The sequence below is a fragment of the Vigna umbellata genome, chromosome 1 (genome assembly GCF_029865625.1).
Source record: "Vigna umbellata cultivar VRB3 chromosome 1, Vumbellata_1.0, whole genome shotgun sequence".
Taxonomy (NCBI): Eukaryota; Viridiplantae; Streptophyta; class Magnoliopsida; order Fabales; family Fabaceae; genus Vigna; species Vigna umbellata.
Window position 1 is genome coordinate 55,602,017 of NC_142165.1, and position 21,667 is coordinate 55,623,683.

At 36.3% G+C, this 21,667-nt stretch overlaps 1 protein-coding gene and 1 pseudogene across 7 annotated transcripts in view; both read right to left on the reverse strand.

Annotated features, from left to right (window-relative positions):
• Positions 1-1,575: 1,575 nt before the first annotated feature.
• LOC148205805 (uncharacterized) lies at positions 1,576-2,661 on the reverse strand (annotated as a pseudogene).
• Positions 2,662-6,399: 3,738 nt separating this feature from the next.
• The window catches only part of LOC124825389 (outer envelope protein 64, mitochondrial-like), a 29,170-nt gene continuing 13,902 nt past the window's right edge, over positions 6,400-21,667 (reverse strand). The window contains exons 10-13 of one of the 7 annotated variants that reach the window (XM_047297992.2): positions 13,400-13,518; positions 13,045-13,096; positions 7,039-7,108; positions 6,400-6,731 (exon numbers count right to left, since the gene is read on the reverse strand). In XM_047297992.2, the coding sequence (XP_047153948.1) occupies positions 6,649-6,731; positions 7,039-7,108; positions 13,045-13,096; positions 13,400-13,518 (324 nt within the window). In that variant the 3' untranslated portion in view covers positions 6,400-6,648. The other 6 variants (XM_047297991.2, XR_015783363.1, XR_015783362.1 and 3 more) reach the window with 6 other exon arrangements.

A 21,667-nucleotide genomic window follows, 5' to 3' on the forward strand; every position in this document is an offset into this window, starting at 1 on the left:
AGACCCAAAAATCAAATCTGGCCCAAAACTAACATAAATAAAATTACAAAATGAAATTAAATGGTGTTGCAGTCCTAACCATAATTCCAAAATTGTCCTACAATTAATAATTAGAATAATTATATTCAAATAATCTAAATTAATTAAAAATATGAATTATTGATCAAATTAAGCCCAATTAGTGAAAATGAGACAATAACGGAGAATTAAACACAATTCACTAATATAATTTGGTGCGAAAAGCTAAGTGAATAGTTCAAAATAATGATTTATCACTTGCCAGTTACCATAGGATTTGGACAAGTGAAGCCTTTTCCATTTTGGAATTTTCTCAAGATGTCTCCTATGTATTTCGATTGCGTAAGTAGTGCAATAGACCAAGATCATTAACCAAAAAATAATATTGAGTTGCTTGATGAAGGATTCTAAAAATTTGGTATCGTTCCACGTGACAATTATATCAACCACATATATAAGTAGAAATTTAATGTGATTTGTACTTCTTAGAGAGAGTGAGGAATCACTTTTTGTGTTCTTAAAATCCTAACTGAGTAAGGCCATTTTTAGGCTGTCAAGCCAGGCTCTTGAAGTCTGTTTCAATCCATAGATTGCCTTAGTTAACTTAGAGACATGTTTAGGTTTAGTTGGGTCTACAAATCTTTTTGGTTGATGCATAAACAGAGTTTCTTTAAGGTAGCCATTTAGGAATGCATTGTTTATGTCCAACTGTTTGACCTTGCAATTGAGATGTACTGCAATTGAAAGCATGGTTCGAACTATATTAGCTTTGACAACTGGACTGAAAGTTTCTTCATAGTTCAATCCAACTATTTGTTGAAATTCTTTTGCAACTAATCTGGCCTTTCTTCCTTCAATTTTCCTATCTGCTTTGCACTTGGTTTTGAAGACCCATTTAGAATCAATGACCTTGAGCTATTTCCTTAACTAAGATATATTTTTTTCCTTGAGCTATTTCCTCTTTTTCTCTTCTCTTCTCTTTTCTTCAGCTTAGATGTAATCTTTCCTTGAGCTCTTTCTCTCATTTTCTCTTTAGAATGAATTTTTCGTTGTAAGTTCTTCTTATGCTTTGTAGTTATCCTCTTGATTTTCTTCTTGAGAAATCTTCTATACATAGTCTTCATGAGTATTTGTTCGTTAGACTAGATTTGTAATTGATAGTCTCGATACTTGTAATTTTTCTTTCTTTTTTTTCACAACAGTCGTTGTCTAAGTCAACTTTGTTAGAGCATGCATGCTTTTTTAGTCTTTTGCTTGAAGTAAGTTGTACTATCTTTTTAGATTTTGCTTCAAGAGAGGAACATTCTGTGATTATCTATTTTATCTCTAACGTCCACATTTTGATATTTGACCTGTAAGAACATGGGTCCCTTTTATTCCTCAAGATTTCATACAAGCCATCTTTAAGTATCCCTCTTAGAATTGTCTTCCCTGTCAACTTGTCCTTCACAAAGTAATAATTTGCATCAAACTCAACCAAAACATTATTGTCAGCAGTTTTTCGACACACTTAATAGGTTTTTGGTAATGTTGGGCACATATAGGACATCATGTAAGTTAAGTGAGTTTAGTAGCAATAATCTTCACTTTTTCACCACTTCCAACTATTAATGAGTTCTTATCATGATGCTCGGCTAGATCATCGAATTTATCAATTTGGTGTGTCACATGATTACTTGCACCATTATCAAAGTACCAATCATAATCTTGAGGAAAGCTTTATGAGACTATGAAGGCATTGTTTGGTCTTTTTTTATCACTACCTATTGAATAATTGGAGTTTGACTAAGACATATAAAACCTAAAGTAGCAATTTACTATTATGTGCCCGACCTTGTTGCAAACTTGACACGTTGGCTTATACATTCTTCCTCTTCCTCTACCTCCTCTCCAACCTCTAAAGTTAGAGCCTCTCCATGTGCTACTAGAACCTCTCCAATTCTTGTTTGGGTTGAAGTTTTTGCCTTTGTAGTTAGTTTTTTTGACAATATTTGTTGAGGTTTTAAGAGTTAGGTTGGTGAGGTTATTCAATTGATCAAGTCTACTCTCAAAGGTTAGTAATTGAGCTTGTAGATCAACCCAAGTGAGATTAGATTGATAAGATTACTTTACCACCATAGGATTATAATCAGAATCTAACCCATTCAAAGTTTGAATGATTATATCTGAATTGGAAATGGGGTTGCTTGCAAGTTTAAGCTTGTCCGCAAGATTTTTCATCTTGACTAACTATTCTTCCATCTTCATCTTTCCTTTTTTGATGTTGTGAAACTTAGATTTGACTTAAGACCTTATGTGTGCAACTGTTAGGCTTTTGGCTTCATCCCATAGTTGTTTTGAGGTTTCACAATGCAACAACTGTGTTTCCATTTCAATAGCCATTGAATTCATCAACCATCCAAGGAGTTGTGAATCATGAGCCTACTAATCTTCAAACGCAATATTTAATTCCTTGCTCAAATATATAGAAATTATGAATTCTTCAGGACAATCCTTTGTACTTAGTATGTGCCCATCGAGCCTGCAGCCTTTGATTATGGAGTTCACTAAAGATTTCCATAGGGGATAATTATCTCTGTCCAACTTGACAAATAAAGTGGATAGGACATCACTTTTGGACTTTGAATCCACAGCGAATACCATGATTTTTATTGGATCAAGAGCTTTAAGAGCTTTACAGCTCTGATACCAACAAAGAAAAGTAATATAAGGTAAAATAATAATGTTGCATTTTTCTAATAATTACAAAATACATATATACCAAAAAAAAAAGGTAGCAATACGTGATCTTAAGGTGATATGCTGTCAGTGAAGCTATCAAATTAATACTATTTTATAAGACAACTTCATCATTGCCAAGTTAGTAGTCGAGAAAGTAGATAAGGTTAAAGTAACCCTGATTAGTTTCCCAACAAATATAGAATTGCTTTTTGTTGTTAGGGGGAGCTAATCCTTATACATTTTGGTTTTTGATGATGAATATGTTTAAATGATTAAAAATGGTTTTAATCATTCTTGCACAATAAAATGACATAATATAATATCTTTAACATGTTAGTGCTTGATGTTTGAATCCATTCATAGTGAGTGAAACAAGCTTAAAATATATTAGAAATCTAGTTTCTCATAATATTAATCGATTAGATAAGTGGTATAATCCATTACATTAAGCTAGAACACTTAGATTGTATGACAAGGGTAAATTACTTTATTATAATCGATTATATAAGTTGTATAATTGGTTAAAACAGAGAGACAAGCATAATTTGTTATATAAGTAATATAATCTGTTAAGAAAGGCAAATAAATGACGTATAAGTCTAAGTGTCAATATAAATAGTTATATAAGTTCAATAATTGATTACAATAGAACATAAGGTCTAATCCATTATACAAATAACCTAATCTGTTAGGTTAGTTGAAAAAGATGCTCAAATAAATGTTCAAATAATCGATTATCCACGAGTAATAATATGTTAAAACATAGAGAAAAACATAATAGGTTATGCACATAACGTAATCTATAATGTTTTAATTTTCAAATACTAACATATTTGTTGAGCTTTGATTACATGTGATCTCAAGAACTATTCTTGGAGAAATTAAACTTCATTTGGTGATTATACATCAAGATATTTGAAGACCACTTTGGACTTCAACTTTCTTATATATTTGCACTTTTGAGAGTGTGTTTTGACCAGGTTTCGTTTGTAATATGTGTTTGAATACCTATGCGAGGATAATGAGAGATTGAGTACTTCATCTCTTTTAAATTCTATTTCTGGTTTAAGTGGTGTGAGGAGTGAAATTGAGTGTTTTCATTGTATTCTTGTAAACTCAAATCATTATTAATGGATTCCCTTCGACTAATGTTGTTGAAGGAGGACTTGATGTAGGCTTGTGATAGCCGAACCAATATATATTGTTGTGTCTTGATCTCTCTCTCATTCTCTTTATCTTAATTGATTCATTAACCTTTGATTATTGATTTCAAGCTTCAAGAACGGATAAAGATTTCAAAAATATTTGGAAAAGGGTTAAAACTAATTCACCCCCCTCCACCACCTTCTTGGTTTAAGATATAAGGTATTTCTTTTCTAACAATCACCAAAGTTGGAAATTCGTATTTTAATCGATTAAATTGATCTTGATTTTAGAGAAGGTGCATCCACAAATAGACCACCACTATTTGCGGATGAGAATTACCCTTTTTGAAAGATAAAAATGAAGATCTTCTTAGAGTCAATAGACAAAGATGTATAGGATGCTATAATCAATGAACCCTATGAACCAACCAAGATGGAAAATGGAAAGATCAAACCAAAGGAGTTTTTAGAATGGACAAATAATGAAAGCAAAAGGGTTGATTATGATGTCAGAGCCAAGAACATCATCTCTTCCACACTCACTATTGATGAATTCTATAGGATCTCGATTTGTGAAATGGTTAAAGGAATGTTGGATGTTTTGGGGGTAACTCATGAAGGAAGAGATGAAGAGAAAAGTGCAAGGAAGAATTCCTTAATTCAATAATATAATATGTTTAGGATGAAAAATGGTGAAACAATATATGATGTACAAAAACGGTTCACTCTCATAGTGAATCACCTTCTTGCTTTTGGGAAGACCTTTGATAAAGAAGAGATAAACATCAAAATCCTAAAGAGTTTGAATAGGAGTTGGCAACCTAAGATCACTGCTATTTAATAATCTAGAGATTTAACCACCATGAATATGGCACTTTGTTTGGAAAACTAAGAAAACATGAGCTTGAATCGGGAAGATTGAAAGAAGAGGAAGAAAGAGAGCAAAGACACCCTATTGCTTTTAAAACAGTAGTAAAAATAGCTAGCAAAGCAAGCTCAAGAAGACATGATGCAGAAGATGAGATTGAAGCTAACAAATCTGATGCGGAAACAAACTTTATGGTAAAAAGGTTCTCACAAATTGTTAAGTTCAAAAATAAAACTAACTCTGATTTTGTAGGTAATGCAAGGACAAATAGGAGAAAAGGAAAATCAGCTACACCAACTTGTTATGAATGTGGCAAAGTGGGACACATCAAGCCTGAATGTCCTGTAATCAAAATGAAACAAAAACTAGAAGAGAAAACCATTCATGACGGTAAAAATCAGAAGAAGAAAAAGGCCTATATAGCTTCGAAGGATAGTACCTCAAGCTCCTCCTCAAGTGATTCAGATGAGAGTCTCATAAAGGAAACCAACATGTGCTTGATGGCTGGATCAATGTCTTCACAAAGTAATGAGAGCATATTTGAGGATGAATGCATTGAAGACATGTATTATCAACTTCTTGATGTTTTTTAGGAATTACATGAAGAAGCTAGGAAGATGCAGTATTCCATAAATAAGCTTAAGAGTGAAAAGAGGTGCCTAGAAGATAGAATAGAAAATCTACACAAAGATAATCAAAGCCTAAAAATTGAACTAGAAAGTTTGAAGAATTCACCTAGGCAAATCATAAAAGAGATTAAGATGAAAGTTCAAGAATGTATAAATTATCCAACACAATTAGAGAGAATTAAATATTTAATGAACATGGTGTCAAAATTTACTTTAAGTAGCTCCAACCTTGAAGCCTTGTTAGGATCACAAAAGAGTATACATAATAAGCAAGGAATTGGCTATACCAGTAAAAGTAGCAAATTGAAGGCTGAGATTTCTATACATAAGCAAACCTTCCATCTGTAGCATGCTTTTACTGTAATCAGATTGATCATACATCAAAATCCTACTGTTATAAGAATGTTAGAGTACCTAAGGATAAATCAAGTGAATTCCTGTGGAATCACCACAACTAGCTAACATCAAAGGTCCCAAATTCATTTGAGTACCCATAACTATGCCTCGCGATCCCCCATCGAGCAAGTCTGCCTTCATCGTAATGCAACTCTCCGGTTCAAGCCTTCTCCATCAACCCCATCTTGAATGCATCTACGAGGAGCAATGAGTTTCAATTGAGTCATTATTACACATTCCAATCCAAGTCACCATGGGTTAATGTGGTGTTTGTTTGTATGGTGTCAGGAACAAAGGGTTTCAACCAGGTCTTCTCCATTCATTCAGCAATTGGGGCTTGCGAAATGCCAAATCGATACCGGATTCCAATGCAGGGGGGCTGACTTAGCTGCCTCCACTCTCACAGTGCGGCAAGGTGGTAATGCAGCAGTATTCGGCACCATCAGTGCATTGGCGGTGAGTAACTAAGTTGATGTTAACTTTTAGAAAATATGAAATACATTATTTTGATAATCACATTGGTTGAGGAACTGGAGTAAATTATTTATTTAACAACAGCACCCCAAGTAGGTTTTTCTGTTATAAAAACTACTAAGAAATTAGAAAATGCAACACCTAAAAGGAAAAGTAAATAAGCTGCTGCACCATTCGCTTTAAATGTACAGGGGGCAACTACATTCTCATGTAGATCCAAAATTGTAAGCATAATCAAATAGGGTTGCATGAGATTTCTTGCAAGATATACACAAAATGAGAAAAATGAAGCGCCTCATTAATAAGGGCTCATCTCTTCTATTTCCTTCACCCGGAAGGTGGCTATTAACATTATATTGAAGGGGTGAGGCCAATGGAGAAAAAAGCACACCAAGTCTTAACTCATCAGTTTTCTAAGTCTTTTCTCAGCTAGACTAGCATCCTTGTTTTGTGGTTCAAGAACAAGAGCATGCTTGAAATCTGCAAAACAAGAAAAAAAAGATGAGGCAGTAATAGAAACAGCGTCAAATATATAAAAGTACTGGGAAGACAAACCCACGAATAAGTAAAACAAGTGCTGCAAACATGGCAAATAGTTTCACAACAATGAACCATACACCAATGCAAGAATCCAACCAAGACCTGGAAATGTTTATTACTCAGACAGACCAGCCATAACCAACCGTACGTTGCCAGGACATTGTCCGGTGTCATGGAAATAATCCAAGATTTTAATAGAATTAAATAGGTGTAAGCCAAATACATTTAAAAAATAATCAAGACTTGCCTTCAAGTGCCCCTTCATAACATAGTAGTGATTCTTTAGCAGCTCCACGTCTCAGATATGCCTTTACATTCTGCATGGAAATATATGCATTATTCTTAACAAAACATATTCATTTTGTAAATATTTGCAAGAATTCAGCTGGCTTCGTGATGTAAAGGAACGACAGAAAGTACAGAAATTAAACAATTGATCTGATAAAAACCAAGAAATAACTGAATATCCAAGTCTATATTGTTGAGAAAAAGTTATTGAGCTGATAGCTCTATTATTGAGAATATTATGCAGTAAAAAGTTATTGAGCTGATAGCTCTACAACAAGGCAACCCCATAACACTAGACTCCTCCAGAGGATCACTCTCCTCCTAACCAACTCACAACTTCCTACCCTTTCACACTCTCCCTTCTCTCTCCTATAACAAAATTCCCCATCTTTGGATTCTTGACACGTCATTCCCCATCCTAACTAACTTCTCACTCTTTCTTTTCTTAACCCCATTTTCTTTCTTTTGACATAAACATTCCATATTTTGGGCCTAAATGTTCCTTCTATAATTGTTCCTTGCTAAGTAACAGGCTCGTGTTCACTTCCCACGTTATGATCATTATTAGGAGTCATATCATTACTCCCTCATGCAACAACATCATTGTCCTCAAGGCTAAAAGAAGGAAATCGACTCTGTAGTAGCACCTCATCTCCATCAACCAAGTCAACGGCTATAGCTTCTACGCGTGTTTCTCCTTGTGTAAAGCACACTAATGTAGGTGGTGTTCTCCCATAAACGATTTCGAAAGGAGTCTTTCCTGTCGATCCATGAAAAGTTGCATTATACCATAATTATGCCCAAAGTACCCAATATGTCTAGTTATTGGGCTGTTCTGACACAAAACATCGTAAATAAGCTTCTAAACATCAGTTTACCACTTCCATTTGACCATCTGTCTCATGATGATAAGAAGAACTCATTTTCAAAGTTGTTCCCTGTAACCGAAATAATTCCTACCAAAAGAGGCTCATAAACAAAGGGTCTCTATCATTAACAATCGACTGTGGAATAAGTCTTACAATTTCCTTAGCAAACAATTCACCAATCTTCCTTGCAGTGTAAGGATGTTTCAGCAAAATAAAGTGGCCATATTTATACAACCAATCCACCACTACAAATATAGCTTGAAACCCTTTCGATTTTGGTAAACCCGTAATGAAGTCTAGGGAAATATCTTCCTAAATCCTATCTGGAATAGGCAAGGGCTGAAGTAATCCTGCTGGAGACGTTGCTTCATATTTATGTCGTTGGCACACATCACATGCTTTAACAAATTCTTGAATCGTCTTCTTCATACCAGTCCAATATAAATTTCCTATGATGCGTTTATAGGTTCTTAAACAACCCGAGTAAACCCATACTAGCGAAGAATGAAACTCGGTTAAAATGGTAGGAATTAAATCTGACTTAGCTGACAATACTATGCGTCCTTTGTAAAATAATACTCCTCGTTGCAGACTGAAATCTACAACAGATGATTCCTCTTGTTGCAACTTTTGCACCACTTGCTATAAGAAGGGATCTACTTCCACTTCCTTTTGGATGTGTTGTTACTACAACCATATGGGAAAAGACTGAATCTCCCTCAATTCACCATCTTCGAACATTCGTGACAAGTCAGCAGCTTTATTACCTGGGCCAGGTTTGTAAATCACTTCAAACTGATATCCCAACAGCTTTGCCAACCAATTTTGTTGAGCCTCTGTGGTGATCCTTTGATGTAAAAGGTGTCTCAAACTCTTCTGGTCCAAATACACCTTATAACTCCTTCCAATCAGGTATGGTCTCCAATGTTGGACCACCAACACTAATGCCATTAGTTCTTTCTCATAGGCTGACTTATTTAAATTAGTAGTCGATGACAAAGCTCTATTGAAATAAGCTAACATTTGACGGTCTTGCATCAATACTGCTCCTATACGTGCTCCTGAAGTGTCACACTCAATTTCAAACAGCTTAGAAAAGTTAGGTCAAGCCAATAAGGAGGCTTAAGTCATCACCTTTTTTAATTCCTCAAAAGCCAATAATGTTGTGGGGCCCAATGGAAGCCATCCTTCTTCATCAATTCAGTGGGGGGCCTAACAATCTTGCCACAACCCGCAATAAACTTTCAGTAATACCCCGTCAGTCCAACAAAACCCCTCATACCCTTAACATTACGAGGAACGTGCCAATTTACCACACTTTTAATTTTTTTCTAGATCCACTTCAATTCCTTGCTCAGAAATTAGATGACCTAAGTATTCTACTTATCTACTCCCCAAAACACACTTTTTTTCTATTAACCATAAAAGATTGTTCACACAACAACTCAAACACTGTAATTAAGTGCTTCAAATGCTCTTCCCATCCTTTACTGTAAACTAGTATGTCATCAAAGAATACTAGTACAAACATCCGCAAGTAAGGCTTAAAAATCTGATTCATAGTAGACTGAAAAGTTGTAGGGACATTCGTCAAACCAAATTGCATCACAAAAAATTCATAGTGACCCACCCTCATGTGTTCTGAAAGCTGTTTTATGAACATCTTCCTCCGCCATGCATATTTGATGATACCCAGATTTCAAGTCTAGTTTAGAAAAATAAGTTGCGCCAAGTAACTCATCCAATAACTCCTCTACCACCGGAATTGGGTATTTATCGGGAATTGTGACTTTATTCAACTCCTTATAATCCACACATGCGCCAAGAGTTGTCTTTCTTAAGAAGAATTAGCAAGCTGGAAAAAGCACCTAATAATTCCTTGTTTCAACATCTCTCCAACCTGTTTTTCAATCTCCTCTTTATGATGATATGGGTACCAATATGGTCGCACACTTACTGCTTTCGCTTCTGAATGCAATGTAATTAAATGCACCACATCTCTACAAGGAGGCAACCCTTATGGCTCTTGGAATACAACCAAAAATGCTAATAAAATCAGTTGAATATCTCCAACTTGTTTCTCATATAAACTCTGCTTCAAAGTGGACATTTCTTCCAAATTATTCTCCTTCACCAAACTCTGTAAGGACATTATTGACGATATCCGTTGTCCATGTTTTCTCAATTTCTGACCTTGTAGTTCTAGATATTTGTCAGGCAAAACAAAACTTAGTCATCTCCTCCCAATCAAAAGTAACCTTCCCAAATTTTGGCAACCAAGAAACTCCTAAAATGATGTCTTTGTCTCCCAACTCCAACACATATGGTTTAACTATCTCTTAGTTGAACGTCCAACTTCTCCCATTTCTCCACAATTGACACCCTGTGCCCATCTCCTAAATGCACCCTAATCAATTTCTTTTTGTCCACTTTCAACTCTAGAGCAGCCACTACATGAGGAGAGATGAAATTGTGACTGGCCTCACTATCAATCAGCACTCCCATGGTTACTCCACTGAGACGACCCTCTATGCACAAAGTTGAAGGGCGATTCCGACCACCCCACGACACTTCAACCTCTGCAAACAGCCTCATAGAACCACACTCCAAGGTACGATCATCTTTCTCTTCTCGCATCTCACTCGCAATAACCACAACACTTCAACCTCAGCTAACACCATCATTCGCAATTGCTGCTTCGTGCATAGATGCAAAGGGTGGTATTTTTCACCACATCTAAAACAAATCCCCTGAGCTTTCCTGTTGATCAATTTGGAATAAGGCAAATGCTTCGTGCTGCTATTCTGAGCGGCCGGAAAAAGATCACTGGAAACATGACTGCTTTGTTGTGTCACAGAGCATGACTCATGAGGGCTTGAACTCCCTACTAATAAGGGCTTAGTTTGTGTGCCTTGAGTTGGGCCTAATCTCCCTGAATTTGGGCCTTGACCTGATCCAGATACAAACTTCTCTCCCTAACCCATACCCCAATCTCAACTGCATTTCCAATCCTGTACTCCTCCTTCACGCTGAAATCCCTCTCCTTGCAATTCTGCTTCCACATCTCGAGCCAGGTGCATGGCTTGGAGACGATTCACAGGGTTGAAGGTGTGCACCCTTCACCAAATCTCCGATCTCAATCCTCCAATAAAATAGCCCAAATATTGCACCTCTAGTAAACGCAACACTTAATAAGAGATGTACTCAAACTCCGCCAGGTACTCGTCTATGCTACTAATCTGCGACAAATCTTTCAACTCCTCGAAAGGATTATTGCTAATACAACCACCATAACGACTGATCAACTCCCTTTTTAACTTGGTCCACAACAACCCCACTTCTACTTCTTGTAGAAGATTGAACCAATGAATGGTTGCACCTTCCATACTCAATTTGGCTAATCAGACCTTCACCTCCTTTGTAGATCCTTGCACTTCAAAATATGTCTCTGCTCTCGTAATCCATCCCACAAGGTCAGTGCCATCAAATGATGGCAATTCCACATTCTTTGCTACAATCCTAATGAATCCATATCTGAAAATGGAGATTCTCGATGATCTCCCACTTGCTCGTTACGCAACTTAGTAAACTCTTCCAACATTAATTGACAAAATTCCCCTAACGTTTCTCGTATTGACACTTCCATCGCTAACAATATCTCCTCCAATGCTTCAACTCGATCAGACATTTTAGGTGGCATGGACAGCAATGCTAGTTCTTCTCAGGATCCAGCAAGTCGAACCAATGATAAAATCCAAGAAATAACTGAATATCCAAGTCTGTATTATTGAGAATATTATGCAGTAAAAAGTTATTGAGTTGATAACTCTCTAGCAACAAGGCAACCCCAGAGCACTAGACTCCTCCAGAGGATCACTCTCCTCCTAACTAACTCACAACTTCCTACCCCGTATCCCTTCACACTCTCCCTTCGCTCTCCTACAACAGAATTCCCCATCCATGGATTCTTGACACGTCATTCCCCATCCTAACTAACTTCTCACTCCTTCTTTTCCTGACCCCATTTTCTTTCTTCTGACATAAACATTCCATATTTTGGGCCTAAATATTCCTTCTATAATTGTTCCTTGCTAGTAATAGGCCAATGTTCACTTCCTATCATGAACATTGCCAAATCAATCATTATCAAGGTACACAAAAACAAGCACATGTGGTGTGTTAGGTTCCTGGGTTTGGAACCTAACAAGAACACACTCAAAAGATAGAAATATTAATGGAAGAATATGTTTTGCTATTATTCACCGTAAAAGAATCTCTTTACAAGGACTGGGTTTAGGAGCATAACCTCCCTCTAGAGAGCCTAACCTCCCCCCTCAGGATGATAACCCTGTTAGAACTACAAAACAAAACCAATCCCCCAACTACAATTGTTTATTTGCTATTTATACAACCAATAACCCCGCTCCTCCTAACTGCTAAGGCAGTTAAGGCCGTTAGGCATTTAATGTTTTATTCCTTCTCTCATAAACTCACCATCTCCTAACATGGTGTGTTTCTATGCAAAAGACAGATATTTGTTAGGTAAGATGGTGTGAACAACACTTTAAAAATAAATATTAGAGGATATGATATTTGGTATGACTCCATCCAAGGATTGAAGATTATTATTAGAAGTGGACTTTAAACCTAACTCAACCCCACAAAACCGGCTTATAGGGTGAGGTTTGCACCCACTTATATACACTGAATTGGCCTTATCTCTAATCGATGTGGAACTTCCAACACACCCCCTCATGCCGAGGTATATACATCTCGAGCGTGGGATTAGACATTTTTAATGGGTGGTGCGATAGCAGCCCGATAGCGGGTGGAACAATATGCCCAGCAAACAACAAATATCACTAGGATAGACTCTAATCATGGCTCTGATACCATGTTAGAAGTGAACTTTAAGCCTAACTCAACCCCACAAAACCGGCTTATAGGATGAGGTTTATATATACTGAATTGGCCTTATCTCTAGTCGATGTGGAACTTCCAACAATTATTAAGGTTTAAAAATTGTAATAACTAAAATAATATATCAAAAAAAAAAATTCATAGTCATTATCACATTCACATGCCCATTTTCTCACCATTTTATCAAGCAATATTGCCTTACTGCAGTCCTCTGCAGCGTCCTGAAAGCTGCATAATTTCAAAGGGTAAATACCAGTAAGACAAATGAGTTTAGATTCTCTACTGGGTGTTTTAATGCAGTTCTCTTAGGGCAGTTATCTGCTGAACATTAAAATTAGACTGGTATTGGTATATTAAAACTCTTTTTAATATATTTTAAAACATTAAAATCAGTATCCATCAATGTATTTTGAAAGCACAACAGAGGAATAGTACAAAAAAAAACCTAGCAAAGAATCCAAATTCAACAAAAATGGTGCAAAATATCACAGTACCAATTGACAAATATGATAAACCTTATACCATCCTAACTTTAAATGAGCAGCTGCTCGGTTGCAGTAGTACGTTGAATTCGTCCCATTCAATTTGATGGCCTCGGTGTAGTAATTGAGTGCCTTACTCCATTGCTTTTCTTTAAATGCTACATTTCCCTGAAAATTATGTCTTTATGGTGGCTTATATAAAATTATCCATCCAAGGTTTATACCACTATTTACTCTTAAAGCAAATGAATCTAAGCATGATTTTGTTATATGATGCCAAGATAAAATTTGAGTTGCTCATCATAGGTTGGGATGAACAACGGCTATATATTGATTTCTTATGTGAAAAAAAGGTTTGGGGATAATCATTGCTATTGATATCCATTACACAATTTTTTTTCTATAGTCACCCAAATATCGATCTCTATGGTCTTTAAGGATAGTTTGGGGATTAATTACTTTTGTTTGGTAGAAGAAAAGATTGACCCATAGGGAAAAAATTCAAAATTTTCTTTCCTTCCATTTTCTCTTCAATTCACATTTCAAAATCTTCTCTCTCATTTTCTTTCCTAAAAAAGTATAGCGGGTCGTTCTCTCAAAAGACTGCAATTATGATACATGTGAGCCTCGAAAATTTTCAATAATTGACGCTTCCAAGAGTTATCCTGTGTCAATAATCTTTTGAATCTTTTCCAAATTACCCTATTGGCAGATTCAATACATAAACAACTCAGAACTACTATGTACCATGGTCTTCAAATTTAACATTCAACATACATATGTTTCCAAACGACCTTTTCAAACTAATCTGAACTAGTTCTTTTAGCTATCAAAAGAAGAAAATCATTAAGATGAGAAAATAATTACAAAAGAGTGAACCAATCAACTATAATTGAAAAATAACGAAACAGCAGCAAAGCAATTCAAGTACAGGTGAGGAAAATGGACCAAGAAAATACCACACGTCACAAAAATGTCAATTCAAAAAGCTTTATGCATCAGAACTACTACTAAGTGCCAGTGCCTTCAATTTTAACATTAAACATATATATGCTTCCAAATGACCTTTTCAAACTGATATGAGCTATCTTTTTTAGCTATCAAAGAAGAAAATTATTGACTAGAAAATAAATACAAAAGAGAAAATCAATAAACCATAATTGAAAAATAATGAAACACCATCAGAACAATGCAAGTACAGGTGAAGAACATGTACCAAGAAAACACCACACATTACGAAGATATCAAGCCACAGAGCTCTATGTTGTTCATTTGAATTCTTTAATGTACCATATTCCAAATGAAAGACCTGACCTTAAAATCTGTTTTGGACTTCATACTCCAAATGGTCTAAATGCTTTTAGAACAATAGTTTTTACAGATTTGGTTTTTTATCGTGTAGAGCTGATAGATCCAGTTCTATAAGTGAATGGGCTGCTGGAGAAAGTCAAGGCTAGTTGACAAATGGTCACCAAAAGCTAAAAATACATAAGGCAGGACAAAATTTTTAGGCCTAACATTCAAGTTCAAATTCGACAGAACTGATTTAAATTAAACCAAGCAAAGCTAGTGGGTTTTCACCAAGGTGATAAGTATGAAAAATACTTGTTTTCATACTTATTAATTAATTCAAAGTTGTGCTTATTCATGAAACAACGTGCTTTCCTCGTATAAAAATTGTAATAGTGAGTAAAAAAGTTGTGTAGTCCTTTGTATAGGAATTTTGTACATCATTGGAGTGTTGTCTACAGTTTCCCGCTAAGCCAGTCATCATTCGCTCAGGCTACAAGGAAGATTATTTGCTTAGCGCACCATCACAACTCGCTGAGCGAATTAGGTCAATTAAAGGATTAGCAATTGAGTTTTCGCTCAGCGCATGCATAATTGTGCGCTGAGTGAATTAATTAAATCTAAATTGGTTTTTAATTCAAGAAAGACAGAAAAAGAGTTAGTTCTTGGGAAAGAAAAACGCGAAAAACTTCAGAGGAACTCCAGGAGGCTACTTCAAGATATCAAGACACCATTTTTGCAAAGAATTGCTTCAAATGTGTACGTTCTATATGACTAGGAGTAGCTACAAGTCTACTTCATTAGAATTGGATGTACTGAACTCATTTTGATGTAATTTTCTGTTTAATATATAGTGCGTTCAAATGCTCTTCTTGTGTTTCTTGTCATTATATGGTAGTATAATGAAATTCTAAATGTTTGTGTTTATTGGAAAGTGAACTTAAATTTGGACATAAGAAAGAACAACCAAAAGGAACGATGTTAGGAATAACGTATTTTCTTCTGGTCATTCTTAAGCATCAAATTTTAATGCAAATTATGTTAAGTTAATTAAGGAATTAATAATTTAACATATATATTTAGAACTTGATTTAAGGAATTGAACCAAGTATACAATGATGTGAATGTTTAAACGTATGAAATATTGTCCAGAATGTTATTGTAAAGTGATTCAGGAACCCAATTCTAATGAAGCTTCCTTTTAAATTTTATATCATAATTTTAAAGTTCTTTTTATTTCAATACAATTTAACTAATATGAATTCTACTATTATCATAACTAAATTGATTTTGGTAAATGAGTCCAATTAGACAACATAACACAAGTCCCTTCGGAGAACGATACTCTGTACTTACACTTACTACTTGTAACGAATTGGTATACTTGCCAAAACGTTATCAAGTTTTTGGCGTCGTTGTCGGGGATTTTCTTGTTATTGTTAGTCCAATTGTTTGATTGTTTACCAATTTCAATTTTGTTTCATTATATATACATCCATTGTCTTTTAATTTTGGTAGATAGGTTGTATTTTGATTTTAGTTATTTCCTCGGGTTGCTTAGTCTAGCTCTGTTTGTTCTACAATGAAAAGCAAAACAAAAGCCGAAAACTTGTTTAATTCTGAAATAGAGAGAACAGCTCATAGGAATAACAGTAGGCGTAGGAAACAAAATAGAAAAAGAGAAGTTAGGGAAGCTAGTTTAAGTTATACCTCAAACACTCTTTCTTCTTCTGAACTTAAGGATAAGAAAGTGGCAGGAAATCAGGATGATGGACAAGATAAAGGTCGCCACACCTTGGAAGATTATGCTTCATTCTCAACACCTTTGAATTTTAATAGCATACCCCGTCCAGTGGTGAATGCTGCTAATATGAAAATGAAGCCAGCTTTGATTCATCTTGTCCAAAGTAATCAATTTAATGGTTTGTCACAAGAGATTCCTTACACATGTTTGGCCACTTTTCTAGAAATTTGTAACATTGTGAAAATACATCAAATGTCAGATGAGGCAATAAGACTTGGCCTTTTTCCCTTCTCTCTAGCTAGAATTGCCAAACTCTGCTTAAATTCTTTTCCAAAAGGGAGCTTAACTATTTGGGAGGATGTTGTGGCTAAATTCCTGGATAAGTATATTCCTCAATCTAAAATCAACAAAGGAAAACAAAAGATCTCATAAACAAGAGATCTCATCTTTTCAACAAGAACCTAAGGAGTCATTGAGACAAACTTGGGATCATTGTTAAGAAAGACCCCTACACATGGATTTGATGCTCCCACTCAACTTAACATTTTCTTAGGAGGATTAAAATCTCACACAAAATTAATGTTAGATGCCTCAATTGGAGGTAATATTAGGTGGAAGACACCTGATTAGGCCTGTGAACTAATTGAAAATATGACTTCTAGTGATAATGATGTTCAAAGTGAGAGAGGTGAACCTCAAAAGAAAGGTATGTTTGAACTTCAATACCAAGATGTTTTTTTGGCTCAAAACAAAATTATGACTCAACAGCTTGAATCCTTGATGAAGAAACTTTCCCAATTGCCAAAAGAGCTTCAAAATGTATCTCAGACTCAACATCAACCATTTGTGCAAGGTTGTGAATTGTGTGGTGGTGATCACCAAAATGGACAATGTTTTGTTCAGTCCACTTCTAAGGAAGGGGCGGATTACATGGCAAACCAGGGTCGCCAAGGCAATTATGGTAATTACAACCAAGGATGGAGACCTCATCCTAGTATGGAACAGGCTAAGCCTTCTAATAGACCACCAAACCAACAACCATCTTTGTATGAACGGACATCTAAGCTTGAAGAGACTCTTCATCAATTTATGGAAATGTCCATGTCTAATGAAAAGAGCACAAAATTTTCCCTTAGGAATGTTGAAGTTCAAACTGGCCAATTGGCTAAGAAATTGGAAGATAAACCTGATAATACTTTTGGGGCAAACACTGAACCTAATCCTAAAGAGCATTGCAAGGCTATCGCTACTAGGAGTGGTAAGGTGTTGGATGGAGTAGTTGTAAGGAAGAAAAGTGAAAAAGATGTCATTGTTGAGGAAGAAGATAGTAAGGAAGAAGTTGAGGAAGATAAAAAGAAAGATGAGGGAGAGAGTTATAAGGAAAAACAAGTGGTGAAGCTTTTACCTTACCCCAAGACCTTATCTAGGAAGGAAAAGGAAAGCCGATGATTTATGGCTATTTTCAAGAAATTGGAGATTACAATTCCCTTTTCAACAAATGCCTTCATATGCAAGATTCATGAAGGATTTGTTAACAAAGAAAAGAAAATATATTGAAGAAGAGACAATAGAAGTGCAAGGGAATTGTAGTGCTATCATTCAAAAACTTCTTCCACCTAAATTTAAAGATCCAAGAAGTTTTACCATTCCTTGCACCATTTGAAAATTACCCATTGGGAAAGGCATTGATTGATTTGGGAGCAAGTATTAATTTGATGCATCTTTCTATGTTGAAGAAAATTAGTGATATGGAGGTAAACCCCACAAGAATGACACTCCAATTAGCAGATAGGAAGCATCCATGTGGTATCATAGAAGATGTTTTGGTTAAAGTGGACAAATTCACTTTTTTGATGGATTTTGTCATTTTAGACATGGAGGAGATACTAAAGTCCCCCTTATTCTTAGTAGACCATTCATGAAAACTGCTAAAGTGATCGTTGATGTGGATGATGGACATCTCAGGGTTAGACTGCATGATGAGACTGTAACGTTTAATGTGGTAGAAGCAATGGAACATCCTGGAGATAAAAGCAGTTGTTTTAGGGTGAAGTTTTGGATGAAGTGCTGGGAACAATGAAAAATCAAATTTATGTGAAGTCTCCTCTTGAGTGTGTATTGGTTGATGCTTCTGAGGAGTTAACTTTAGATGAGGAATCTGAAGTTGAGCAAGCTACACAACATTTAGAAAAGTAGAAAGAGGAAACTTCCACTAATGTTGAAGTGGAGAAACAGGACAAGGCTCACTTGGATGGTGAAGGTAAAATGGAATTGAAAATGCTTCGTGATCATCTTTGAATCTTCTTCCAAAAACACATAATTGAGATGATCAGGAAGCATTTTCACTTCCATTTTACCTTGACCTTCCAAGTGGGCCTTGTCCAGTTTCTCCACTGCAACATCAATGGAGGTTTCCTCTTTCAATGTTTCTAAATGTTGTGTAGCCTCAGATTCCTCATCTAAAGTTAACTCTTTAGAAGCTCCAACCAATACACGCTCAAGAGGAGACTTCACATACATTTGATTTTTCACTGATTCCACCACTTCATCCAAAACTTCCACCCTAAAACAACTACTTTTATCTCTAGGATGTTCCATTGCTTCTACCACATTAAACGTTACAATCTCATCATGCAATTTAACCTTGAGATGTCCATCATCCACATCAATGATCACTCTAGCAGTTTTCATGAATGGTCTACCAAGAATAAAGGGAACTTCAGTATCCTCCTCCATATCTAAAATGAAAAAATCCACAAGAAAAGTGAATTTGTCCACTTTAACGGAAACATCTTCTATGACACCATATAGATGCTTGATAGACCTATCTGCTAATTGGAGTGTCATTCGTGTGGGTTTTACCTCCATATCAACAATTTTCTTCAACATAGAAAAAGGCATCAAATTAATACTTGCTTCTAAATCAATCAATGTCTTCCCATGGGTAAATTTCCAATGGTGCAAAGAATGGTAAAACTTCCTGGATCTTTAAATTTAGGTGGAAGAAGTTTTTGAATGATAGCATTACAATTCCCTTGCACTTCTATTGTCTCTTCTTCAATATATATTTTTTTTCTTTGTTAACAAATCCTTCATGAATCTTGCATATGAAGGCATTTGTTGAAGAGCTTCAAAAAAGGGAATCGTAATCTCCAATTTCTTGAAAAGAGCCATTAGCTTTCCTTTTCCTTCCTTATCTAAGGTAAAGGCTTCACCACTTGTTTTCCTTTGCAACTCTTTCCCTCATCTTTCTTTTTATCTTCCTCCTCAACTTCTTCCTTACTATATTCTTCCTCAACAATAACATCTTCTTTCTCATTTACAACTACTCCATCCAACACCTTACACTCCTAGTAGTGATAGCCTTGCAATGCTCTTTAGGATTAGATTCAGTGTTTACCCCAAAAGTATTATCAGGTTTATCTTCCAATTTCATAGCCAATTGGCCAATTTGAACTTCAAGATTCCTAAGGGAAGATTTTGTGCGCTTTTCATTAGACATAGACATTTGCATAAATTGATGAAGAGTCTCTTCAAGCTTAGATGTCCTGTCATACAAAGGTGGTTGTTGTTGGTTTGGTGGTCTATTAGAAGAACTAGCATGTTCCATACTAGGATGAGGTCTCCATCTTTGGTTGTAATTACCATAATTGCCTTGACGGCCTTGGTTTCCCATGTAATTCGCCCCTTCCTTAGTAGTGGGTTGAACAACACATTGTCCATTTTGGTGATCACCACCACACAATTCACAACCTTGCACAAATGGTTGATGTTGAGCCTCAGATACATTTTGAAGCTCTTTTGGCAATTGGGAAAGTTTCTTCAAGGATTCAAGCTGCTGAGTCATAACTTTATTTTGAGCAAACAAAGCATCTTGGGATTGAAGTTCAAACATACCTTTCTTTTGAGGTTCACCTCTCTCACTTTGAACATCATTATCACTAGAAGTCATATTTTCAATCAGTTCATGGGCCTAATCAATAAAGTAGTTACTATCTTTGTTTTCTAAGACAATATCAAAGTCTGTACTAGCAAGATTTGTTAGCCTATTAGGTCAACCGCTATCAAACCACCTAGAAATATCTAACCCACACTAGAGATGTTCAATTTTTGGTATGTGAGAGTGTTTTGGAAATCTCACCTCATTTAGAGATATGATCAAATGATATATATGAGTAAATGTGTTAGGACGTGGAGGGTGTATGAAAGAAGGAAGAGAGTAGGAAAGTGAGAAAGAATACTTAACTGCTGAACAGTTAAGAAGGGCGGGAAAAGGTCTATATAAGGGACCTCTTTTGTAGTTTCAGTTAGTTAGTTACTACAGTCATTTGGGTTGACCGGTTTTGAACCTGGTGAAGGAGGTTAAGCTCCTGGACTATAGATTGTATTTTTTATTCTTTGGCTGTGAATACAATACAACTCGTATTCAATTCTTGACTTGTGTTTACTGGTGTGTGTTAGAGAGTGAGTGAGTTAGGATTCTTACCGAGATTCCTAAAAAAGTGGTCCGACCTGCCGGATCCCAATCGGAGGAAGAACAAGATGGAAGGGAAGTTGCATGCGTTGGAGAACCGAATTGAAGGAAGAATGAACGGGGTGGAAGGACGGTTGGAGCATATTGAAATGACGGTGGACGGTTTGAAGGCGGAATCAGCGGCGAACCGTCAAGATTCGATTGCGATGCGCAAAGATATCCAAGAACTGATGAGCATCATGGGTGCGCGAACCAAACAGACGGAAGAGAACTCCAACGGGAGTCAGGGGTCAGTCAATGGCCAACGGAGGGACAAGGTGGAGAGAGAGAGACGGGGAACGAGCGGAGGGGCAACTCAATTAGAGACAAAAGGTGGAGTTACCCACCTTTGAAGGATCGGACCCTCTGAATTGGATTAATCGGGTAGAAAAGTTCTTTGAAATTCAGAAATTAGCAGAGGCAGAGAAGGTCGAACTGGCGTACCTTAGCATGGAAGGAAGCGCTGACTATTGGTTTAAGTTCTAGAAAGAGAAAGCGAGAGACCGCTCGTGGGAGGGGCTCAAGGAGGCTTTGTTGATCAGGTTTGACAGTCGTAATCAAGGGGGTATTTTTGAGAGGATGGCGGCGATAAGACAAACGGGCACCGTGGAGGAATATGTGCGGGATTTCAAAGCGCTGGTTAGACAAACGAAGGCGTTTTCGGAGGACTAGCTATTGGGATATTTTCTGGCGAGCCTAAGAGAGGAACTGCGGTGCCAAATACGGCCACACAATCCGTGAAATTTGATGGCGGCAATGAAAATCGCACG